This window comes from Myotis daubentonii, chromosome 4 (genome assembly GCF_963259705.1).
Source record: "Myotis daubentonii chromosome 4, mMyoDau2.1, whole genome shotgun sequence".
Taxonomy (NCBI): Eukaryota; Metazoa; Chordata; class Mammalia; order Chiroptera; family Vespertilionidae; genus Myotis; species Myotis daubentonii.
The window spans coordinates 74645662-74657440 of record NC_081843.1 but is presented as its reverse complement, the minus strand read 5'-3'; the positions used below and the strand labels follow the sequence as shown (position 1 = coordinate 74657440).

At 37.4% G+C, this 11779-nt stretch overlaps 1 protein-coding gene across 7 annotated transcripts in view; it reads right to left on the bottom strand.

The window, feature by feature from the left end:
• Positions 1-3762: 3762 nt before the first annotated feature.
• Positions 3763-11779, bottom strand: part of AP3B1 (adaptor related protein complex 3 subunit beta 1) — a 208541-nt gene continuing 200524 nt past the window's right edge. For 5 of the 7 annotated variants that reach the window (XM_059694255.1, XM_059694261.1, XM_059694257.1 and 2 more), the window contains one exon: positions 5217-5424. In XM_059694255.1, coding sequence (XP_059550238.1) covers positions 5232-5424 — 193 coding nt within the window. In that variant the 3' untranslated portion in view covers positions 5217-5231. Of the gene's footprint in view, positions 4486-4887; positions 4924-5216; positions 5425-11779 lie in introns of those variants that run through there. The other 2 variants (XM_059694259.1, XM_059694256.1) reach the window with 2 other exon arrangements.

The following is an 11779-nucleotide window of genomic DNA, read 5'->3' as shown; positions in this document are numbered from 1 at the left end:
AAGGTGTTGATGAGGCCTGGGCGATGGTGACCGCAGTGGGACGCTAGTAGGAGGCCTTCTCACGGTGACTTCACTTCTTAAGTCTCAGAAATCAAACTTTACATTGGGAGGGTATTTGGCAGCAAGTTTGAGTTCACAACTTACTCTTTGTTGTCACTCCTAACTGTACAGTTTACTGACAAAGGGGAATAAGCATACAACCATGAACTCATTAAAAATGGGGGTTTAAATTTAGTCTGAGGATCTCACCGTCACATAACCTTTCCTGACTACTTTGCAGAATTTAACATTTTTCTTTTTGTAGGCCAGCCGTGGTCTTAACAATTCCTTACTGTTATCCATGAAGATGGCTGACACCTACCATAATGCAAGAGCCCTCATTCATTACATTGCTTAAACACACACACACACACACACACAGACCATGGTTCTTATATGGCCTGAGAAGATACGCTCTTTTGCCGGGCAGGGGGGTGGGGGTGGAGCGGGGGAAGGGGGGAGTTATCAGAATCTTGGCTGGGGTACAATTTGAGAGTTATTCTCTTTTCCTTCCCCCACCCCGTCCCCTCCCAGGCCAAGGCAAGGCTTCCCTGTTCTCTCCACGTGCCCTTGTAGCATCTGTGGTCTAAAGGACTGACACGACTGAGACCACTGGCAGAAATGCCTACTGGCTAGGTTTTCTAAACATCTCTAGATCTCAGAATAAAGATTATTCTACTTTTAACCTGAATCTTTGGTATCCCTGGTCCTTAAGGTTGTAGATGAGAAGTCATTGTCTTAGAATGCCATTAAAGACAGGTTTGACATTGTAATGATTTCATATTTGAGATCTGAGGGTTTGGGGTCTTTGGTGTACATAATCACTGAACCAGTTAGGAATTACATGTGCAAGTGACTATGTACATAAACCTCGCCTGAAAGACAAAAATGAGATTAGAAATTTCAGTTTCATTTCAACTCATAATCATTTAATGAGTGGTATAGGAAATAACTAAAACCCTAAAGGAAAAATATCTAAAACTAGAGGAGAGTAAAACCAATGGAGTTTGTTTTTCCTGCCTCTATACTGTTCACAAGGGCAGCACCGCCCCACTGGTAATACCCAACCATCCGTTTCTCCTGTAAAAGACCACAGACCACCGAGGAGAGGCTTGGGGTGGCTTCGGGAGAAAGACTGTGGGAGGGGAAAGAAGTGAGGGCAAGGAGAGGAAAAGGACACATCACTTCCCTATGTGTTGATAATGTTGCTTTCTGTACAAAGGTATTTAAAAAACATTTTAAGATTCAGCTTCTTAGCCCTGGCTGGGTAGCTCAGTTGGTTAGAGTGGCAAGGTTGTGGTTCAATCCCTAGTCAGGGCCCATACAAGAAGCAACTGATGAATGCATAAATGAGTGGAACAACAAATCGATGTTTTACTCTCTAAGATCAATAAATTTTAAAAAAGAAATGATACAGCATCAGTTGAGATCAATATACTTACTCTCCCTTCTCCTACTTCTGGAAACTCTAAATGCCACCCTACTTTCAAGACTTACCTAGCTTCTCCGTCTCAGACATCCCTCACCTAGCGATCAGGTCCTCCCCTGAACTCAACAGCTCTACTGCTGTGATGAGACAATGAACCAGGCAACTGCTTCACTGTGTTTCCCAGAAACCACTTCAGCTTTCAAACGGCTCTGTTCCAAGTTTGCTAATCAAGTGCTCATATGGAATCTAAAACACTTTTCCTCAAAAAGCAATTACACATGGTGGTTAACTTTTAGGTCAGACCTTAAAGTTCTGCTTACTCCACAACACAGCTGAAAATTGGTAGAAAAATAAAAAGAAATGTTGCCAAAACAGGAAGAGAGAAAAGCACCCCTTTAGTTGGACTGAATGCAGTTTGTCAGGCAGTCACATGAAGAAAGCAGGTGGAGACTGAACAGATTCAAAAAATCTTCTGGTCCATCTAATGACATATTTTTCTATTAAACACTTTCCACAACACTATCATAAACTTGATCCTCCCTCTACAAATCTCAAGAAGAGAGTAAAAGTAATCATGAAAACTTCCTGAGGTAACTGGTTAAGTTGGAAGGCAGAAGTGAAGAAGAAAGAAGATTTAAAAAAATAAGCAAGTACATGATCAGAAATCGAATCGGCCTTCAATTTATGGAAGAACTGAAGTGCACAGTGGCTGGTTGGTCTGGTCGGCCACCTGTGGAGAGCTGGAGGTGGAGGTGGATAGATGGGTTTAGCAAGTCTCTGGGGACCGACTGTTTAACTCTGTTGGACTTGGTACCTGAAGCGCGTGGGGCTGGGGGAGGAGGTGAGCCTATATTAGGATGTAAACAAAATCTGTTTGCAAACCAGGGCTCACTAACTTAGTGAACTCCACACTTTTGACATTTCTTTATTGCAACTGAACTGTGGGTTTCTTGGGGATATAGATCTATTTTTGCACAACCCTGACAAGGGTTACTGAAGTTCTTCACATTCCAGAGTGAATGTGGTCTTTAAGTAGCAAGGAAATACTAAGGCTGTTAATTTGGTGTTATAACATGGGGCTCCCATCTATGTGAAAAGAGTATTTTTCTACCTTTAAATAAAGTTCCTTATAAAATAAAAAAGATTACAGCGAGGAAACAAAAAAGATGAAAGAGCTTAGGTTTACCTTTAGCTTGTTCAACCTTTTTTTTTTTTTTTTAACTTCTTCTTGTGTTATTCATTCATTCTGGATTCTTGTCTTCTCTAATAGTAACTTCCAAATTCTTAACAACAAAAACCCAGGTTACAAAGGCAAACTTTTGGTAAGCTATTATAAAGTTACTCAAATATTTGCAAATAGTTATTAGGAAGGATAAGTATCCATTATTTTAACTTGATAAATTCATTGTTCTCATCTCTTCAGAATAAAAACATTCCTCTTTTAAAAAAAAAAGTAATTTTATTGATTTCAAAGAGGAAGGGAGTGGGGGAGGGGGGAGAGAGAGAAACATCAATGATGAGACAGAATCACTGATCGGCTGCCTCCTGCACGCCTCCTACTGGGGATCGAGCCTGCAAACCGGGCATGTGCCCTTGACCGGAATCAAACCCGGGACCCTTCAGTCCACAGGCTGATGCTTTATCCACTGAGCCAAACCGGCCAGTGCTCTCCTTTTTTTTTTTTTTTTTTTTTTAAATAAATAAAGCAAATGCATTGTGATACTAAAAATGAGGCTCAGGCTGAAATATACTATGAGAGTAATTCTTCAAGATTGGTGCTCATCAAATGTCCCATTAAGTGGACATTAAAATGAAAAAATATAGCTAGAATTAAGAATTCAACATTGACTAACTCGACTCAATGGAACAATTTAAAGATAATCATGGATTATGATCAAGTTAAAGGAATTATGAGGCAAGGAACTCTGAATCATTGTACCAAAACCCCCCAAAAACCCAAATCTGAAATGGGACTTTGGTCATTCTTCTAATTTCACTTATGTGAAAAATATTTTAATGATATTAAGCTATTGATATTAAAGTGGTTTCAATTGTTAGCATACTACATTATATCACTGATTTAACATAAATTTTAAATCTAAGTTAGCAGCAAAAGTAAAGAATATAACACAATTAGAAACATCTGCTTGGTTTGAAAGTGTTTTTTCTTTCATTAAACCCCATTGCTTCTCTGCATAATAAAACACTCAAAATATCTACTTTAGAGTAAAAAAAAAAAAAGCATGCAAACTTCAGGATAATAAACAATTTCTCATTAAAAATGCAAAGGCAAATGCTCTTCATATGCTAGTTTATTCATCTTATTATTCAGAGATAATTTCATGATGACAGTTGTCAATAACCGATTACAATACCAGGAAATTCATAGAACAAAATTTTGCGGAGATCTTGTTGTTTTGGCATTTAATTCTAAAAAGTATCCCATTTTCACATGTCAAGCTGAGAGGCCATACAGACTATTTCTAGGCTAATTTCTGCTTACTGTGGGAAGGAAGGTGATTTCCAATAAACTTTAAATATCCAATTCATGTCCATCATTGTTGAAAAAGGGAAGGAAGATGAGAAGGACAGAAGTAGCAGGACAGAGAAAATGCCACATGGACTCAAGAGTTAAGAGAACTGACAGTAAAAAATATGTTCTTTGGTTAGCAAAGCGAAAATGGGGACAGTATTGCATACATGATAGCTACACACTAGCATTCTAAAGCAGGAGACAAGAATGTCAGGAGTGTGTTCCCCCCACTGCCAGATGGAAGGGCTATTATTATAAATGAAAGGCAGCAGTCGTGGATGCCAGGCACTTTTGTTGTGTGCCAGATTCTGAAGTCCAGATGTAAGCAGGTTACCCCTGGGACAGGACGGGCTTCAGCTCCCGCAGCAGAACAGAGCCAATCACAGTTTTCTCGGTGTTTATGATAAGCTGTGCCGTAGAGCCTTCCTTGAGTTCCACTGTGACTAGCATCAATGACCCACTGTGCACAGTTTTAGCTGCAAACCTGTTAGAAAAAAGACAGACCTTTTATCATGTGGGGGGAAAAGGAGACAGCAGAAATTCAAATAGGTTTAAAATGACTCGTTTTTTCCAATAATTTACTACATGTTCCCTACTGCCGAAAACCCAAAGCCAAGCATTCTTCCGAAAAAAAAAAAAAAAATCAATAAATTGCCCAGCACCATGCTTACAACAAGCAGGTAATTTTAGTGCATCTTTAGAACAGAACAGGAAAAGGAAGTCTAGTTTACTTATTAGTTTAAACAGCAGATGCATGTGAATAATTCTCCATTCCTACAAATTGGGAAACATTCATTCATTTGATAATTTAACATTTCACCATGCATAGGGCCACTTAAAATAAACCTCTATATTTTTATTTTTAAAACATGTTAAGAAAAGGTACCTTTCTCAAAGAGTTTGGAATTTTAATTCCTCATATCTGAAAATGATTACGCAAAAGTTAGATAATTTAATGTGCATTATAAAACTCTTAAGTTTCAATGAATTCACACATGTTGAAATATTCAAATTCAATCTCTAATGTTGATGATACCATGTAACAAAATCATGTGCTAGCCAAGTGCAACATCACACTTTCTCCATCTTTTTACATTTTTAAACGTTCAGAATATTAAATCCTTCTTTTTGCTTTAGGATATAGGCAACTTGAGGTCTAAGGCTCCATTACTAAATTCCAAGACATGAAGAACCTACTAATTACATGGAATTAAAAGCAAAACTAGCCTTTTAAGCACTGCAATTGACTAAAAAGCCGTTGGAGGCACAATGAACTTCTGTCAATCCTGCTAATTCATTCTGTGTGCACAGTGGAGCCCCAGAGACGTGGAGGAAAGATGGTGCCCTCCTGGGCTTCCATTTTCCGCATGGAGCATGTTCCACACATTTTTTGCAGGGGGAGGGGATTTGATTGCAGGGATGACTGGAGAAAAACAAAGTTGCTGCACATGAGCTTTTGAAAACACTAACAAGTGTAGAGCAGGTCTGTGACCTGCTGTGACCCCACTTTGCAGGGCCAATCCCCTTTCCCCTTTCTGTATGACACGTGTCTGAATCTGAGCCATCTGCCTCAATTTGCGCAACATCTTCAGCCACAATGGCACCCAGTTAGCCCTGACAACAGCTCACAATACATAAAAATAAAACTGCCGTGCTGACAGCACGCTGCGGACTATTCAAGAGCAAACCAACTGGTCAGTGTCTCATGTCTGACAATTAGCATGGGCCTCGCGCAGAGCCCACAGCGTCCTCAGGGATCTGTTTAATTACCATCAACATAAAAGAGGGAGTTTATCAGGAGACACTCAGAAAAACTTCACTCCCGACTTAATTAAAATATTAGCCACTTAAGCAGGAAGCAGATTCTCTTTAGATGAAAATTTCTTTTTTGAGGGTTTTTTTGAAATGACATCAAGATCTCATAACACATTAGATTTTTTTTTTTGAAACCTAGCAAGCCATTTTTGACCTAAATAGAATCATGAAAATCAGTTTCCCAACAATCATTAGAATAATGCAAGAAAAGCAAAATATGCTAATTCTACTAAATTGAAAATATTATCAACACTTTTAAGTTGAGTTTTAAAATGGTAGCTAGTGGGTTGCTGATAATGTTAGCAACTCTCCCAGTCATTTATTTGCGTACTCTCTCCAAACACACTGAGACGTGTAAGGAATCAGACAGTGTTTCTACTGAGGGAAGCAACTGTAAACAACCAGCTTAGGAACAGAAATCACACGGAGTTAAAAGAGGCTTTATAAAGCTCTTAACATACACCTCCATCTGCTCTTCAGTCATCCTCACAGTAGCTCAGGAACTGGGGACCCCAATTTCATCCTGGAGAGAACATGAAGATCACCAGTCCCAGGATGACCTCTCTTCTATCACCCTTTCTTGCAGGTTTGTGCATGTCTTTTGTCCACATTTTTGAGGTTCTACGCTTTGGGAGAGTCCTGTTCCTGTACTTCTGTGAAACCACGACAGCAGTGACATGAGGTGGCCCTTTTGTCCCACTCACTTATGCAACTTTCCCCACAGATCTGGTCATCACCAAATACTTCAGTAGTGGCCCCTGTTTCTGATAGAGTTATAATTATGTAAACAATAGTCTTATTAGTCCCTTTATCTACTTAACACTCTGTGCCCTGGGACCAAGGAGATTATGTCTGAATGGGAACACAAAAGCACTGTTGTTTGAATTTCAGGGTTACTGAGCCTTAAGGCACATTTTATCTTCTTTCTATTGAAAACTGAAAGTCAGAATAATACAAACTCAGGAGACATAAATGTGAATTCTGATACAAGTACGTTTACAAAGATTAAAATGAGTGTCTTGTACATGTTTCTGAAATCCTATTACCACAAAATCCTCAATACTGTAAAGAACAGGGGTAAGCAAAGAAGAGGCATTTGCTTGCACTGCAGTGGAAACATGCTAAGCGGATCATCCTAGCAATAAAACCTGTTAGCAGAGTAAAAGCGACTGCCTTGTAGCCAGTCTCTATGTTCTAGTGGCACAAAATGGTGGGAGCACTGCTTTGAAGCAGAAGACTATGTAGATGTCTGGACGCTCTTGTTTCATAGTTCAAATGGAGGTATTTAACTGGAATGCAGCATGATTACAATTGGTTTGTTTTGGCCCATGGAAAGCAAAAGCCACTCCCTAAATTTACTCATCATTTAACTCCCAATTTAAAAGATAGTTATGGAAAGAATACTAATGAGTACATAGTAAACAGCTAGCTTATGGATGTAAGAAACATTGATTACAAGGACAGCTTGGGTCAAAAACTTACATACATTTAATGGCTGACATTAGAACCTCTGTACTTGGCCTCAAACTAAGATCACGTGGTGGTGACAAAGTATTTTCAGAAGGCATGCGAAATTTTTGATCATCATAATGACAATAACAGGTGCCATTAATTAAGCGCTTTGTGCAGTGGGTACTACATACTTCATCACTTGTGCTATTTCATTTGATTCTATGAGGCAGACCACTTTAAAGTCGAGGGAACTGAGGCCCACAGAATTTGACAAACTTGCTCAGGACACGCAGTTCCTGAATGGTCGAGCAGGAATTTGAACCCATGGATCACACACATTCTCTTAATATTTGCAAAAATGCACTCTTAACATTTTTTAAATTAGTCGATAGAATCTGCTTCCTTCTTATTTACCTAATATGCACATAATCTATTAATATTCCAAAAACTTTAAAAAGGAAGATTTTTTCCCCTTTAAAAACTGTGTACCTGACTTTGCAGTATTCTATAATTCAAAGCATCTTGCATGATGCTTTGTCATAACATAGTTTACATTTCTGCCTTTAAAGATTTAAAATATTTAAAACTTCTCCTACCACCCACTCCCTCAAGAGACACCAGCAATGAAAAATACAAAACATCTTGAATGGAGCTGCGACATAGGGAGGGACTACTGGGAGACCAACCAACCTCAAACACCAGTAATGCCACAAATGAGGACAAATAAGTGGATGGCAGTTAAAGATGCATTGCCTATGTAGGCCGGGCTCCGTGTTATTAAAAGGATACCACCTACGTATTTTTCATAATTTATTTTCATCCTACCACCAAGCACTTGCTGTTTGTAATCACAGAGAAGGTAAAACTGTTTGGATATAGCTGTATTTCATCTTATTAAATATCTCTTTGTTTATTATCGCTAGCAATTGACATTTAATCTTTGAAGCTAAGAATTCTTAAGATTAAGAAAAAGACAAAATAAACTGGTTGCCAAACCTAAATGAAAGTATGAACCACTCTTCAAAAAAAGTTAATTTATTTTAACCTGACAGAATTATGAAAACAGGTCAAATAACAACAACAAATTTGGACAAATGTATTTATCTGTAAAACATGGGCTTGCTTCCTTTTTTTTTTTTTTTTTTTTTTTTAGATTTGTAAGCTATGGACCATCAATACTGTTTGTCAAAAGGAAAAGAAATCCTACAAATTGTTTTAACTGAAACGTTAATACGACAACATGAATTAAAAAATATCAGCGGGGCTGCATCAACCTCCAGAGTATTCACAAACATAAACTGTTTACGCAGTGTCATATTTGCTACACTTAATGCAAAAGCTCTAAGACATGCTTTTTCTTCTCTTGGCTAGACTTCCTGGTTTCTGATTTTTCTATTCTGAGTTCAATTTTCTCGTGCTTTCTGTTCTACTGGTTACCAGAAACTGTGACAATGGCCCACTCAGGCTAAAACTTTTTTTCTTACTCTGTACATGAAGCCTTCAATTACTGCCTGCTGAAGCAGACAGAATCCTATTAGTAAGAAAGACGATCACAAGATGCAGTGCCCTGCCCTAGCTGTATAAAAATAATTAGTCCAAAGTTGACAAATGTGTAATGAAGTCGCACAATGATTATATGTAAGAAACACTAGTTTATAGCTTCCTAACATCAAATACCTAAGCTTGGTTATTTGGAGCACTATCTTCCAAAGGCTTTAAAATGATAAATCCTTATTACTCTGAGTTGATAAAACATTTTAAATAGGCAGAGTTTGTAAGTTGTAAAAAATTCCATGTTGTTGACTATAAAATTGTATTCTAGAGTTATGCTCACTGCATTATTAAATTGACATTGAGAAAAATATTTAGATGTGATTCAAGCTTATAAAATTTATCCAAAGCAATATATCTTTCAAAAAGCTCAGCCAGCAATCTTGTATTTTCCTTTAACATGTTGATGAGAAGAGTTAGAACAAAAACAAAACAAAACAAAACAAAAAAAAAAGAAAGAAAGAAAAAAGCTACTATCCTCATTTAGGATCCTCTATTTTCTATTCTAACCTTTAGAGATGGTATAAAATAATTATTCCCCACATTATCTGGCCAGTGATGTTCCTCTTCTTTGTACAGGGGAGCTAAAAAATCAGAGTGCACTTTCTCAGAGAAGACATGAAACATTCTAGCTATTCCAGAGCATTTTTCGCTTGTCTGGGGTGGGATGGGGCTTAACAATAAAAAATTAAACAGTAAAACAAATAAATTCTTACCCCATTGTCTTTGATTCCTTATAGAATTGTCAACCCAGAAGGAAAATCATCAAGAATACCTTTCTTCATTTTTACAAGAAATTAGTTATGTATTCCTATTAGTAAAACTGTTGTTGCATTGTAGAATATTACCTCACAAATGGTGAAATTAAATAAAACTTAAATAAAGATTTTTTTAAAGCAAAAATCAGCCGTGCAGTTTGGTTATTTCTGAAATATCCAAATGTGCTTTCTGTGTGAAAATTAACTGAGGCCCACATTTGTTTTTCAATGACATGCTGCTCAGAGCTGCGGCGCCCAGGGCAGTCAGATGAAAAGCAGTGCTGTCCTCTAGTGGACAGCGCCAGCCTGCGAAGGAACTGGCTTCTAAAGAGGTTCCACAAATCTGTAGTCCTGTTTTGAGATCCCAAATCTGTCATATTGTAGAAAAGACTGAAAAGCCTGGTACCTTTATATTAACAACTGTTTATACAAAATTCTGTTTTACGACAGATTATGTATGGTGACTATAGTATCAGAGCTTTTAAAATTAGGGCACCAAGACATTAAATATTACTGGTCCTTCAAAATTACCCAGGATTCAAATAGTCCATAGTTTCTAGGGAGAAAGAAATAAAACTAACAAAGACAGTAACACAAAGGTTGATCAACCTAAAAACAGAAGAAATGGAAATATCAAAGACCCCACCAAGAAGTGACTACTTCGTATTTGTAATCCTAGCACTAGCAAAATCTCTCACAAAGTTCTTCAACAAATACTGAATGAGGGAGTTATACAATATAGCTATTTTAGGGTGGAAACAAGTATTCCCCTTTTTGGTAACCATTAAACATGTATATGATAACAGTGATTTACTGAATGAGTTTAAAGCCTGGAAATGAAACAAGTTGCTCTTTACATGTGCCTCAATTAAACAAAAAGATTTTTATTTTAAACCTCAAACAAATAAACTGTCTTTAAATGTGCTGATAAATTAAAAAGTTGACTGCCACGTTGCCATGGATACACTGTTCTATTCATAGCACCAGACTTTCCTAATAGTTAAGGATGTAACAGTAGTAAAACATTTTTATTCTACGAAGATTGTAATTACTCACAAGTTGTACATGTTCAAAATCTGCAAATTAAAAAAGTGACGGGGTAGACAAAATCTAAACCAGAGCTTCAGATATATAGGGAGGAAAAGGGATATAAGTACTGAATACAAGTTAATGATGAAAGCTGTTGAAGTAAAATAGAGTCAACAGAGACAAGGCTTTCTGTTTTCACTCAAATATCACATTTTCCTCCTATAGGGTCAATTTGTTGTTCACAAAAGGGCCAAATGAGTAGGTGGCATGACAACCCTTTTAAACACTAGAGTATATGAATGTCACAATTCACGAAACTGGGTTAAAATGTAAAATAGTGGAGACTGCTGAAAGACAAGCGCTTACTTATGGTCTAAGACTGTTTTCATGGGTATTATGACCATAACAATATACTCTCTTGCTGGAGGACAGTGGACAGATATAAGAAAAACCTAAATCAAACATCTTGCCTATTGGTACCCCATAATGACTAATCTGTAAAAAGTAAATACATAAACATAGGAAAAATATATCTTAAAATGAGTCATGTGGCTATCATTAACTCTTGATAACTCAGAGCAGCTTCACACTATGGAGTCTGGAACACTTGCTGTATAACTTCTTGGAGTGATAGCTAAAATGCAGATTCTGGGGCCCTGAACCAGGTGTATTAAATCTCAGTTTTTGGGTGTGGGTTTCAGGAACCTGAATTTTACATAAACTCCCAAATGATTTTTTGGGACCAAAAAACCTTAGAGCTATGGATTTTTAGCTTTCCACTTTTTGGTCACTGCGTTGGTACCTTTGTCAGAGGATAAGCAACAGAGTAAAAGCAAATGCATCCTGGTTTCTACCTTGTTGAATACAAGCCTCCTTCGTCAACCCTCACTTGATTTCCTTCTCAGAGGAGCACCGAATTTTTCCCTGGCCCTGGATGAACCCAAGGTTCCCACTGCTAGTCTCTCTAATTATCTCTTCTTTTTAAAACACATTAAATCTTGTGTCCATTCATATACTAGTTTATCACTGCTCATTCTGCCTCTTGAATGTTTTATTTACATAGGAGTTTATTAGTATTGTCTTAAGTTATACATCTTAAGAATTTTATAATGAAGAGTATCACATATATTTTAACACAAATATCTAACACAAGACATTAAGACATTCAGCTGC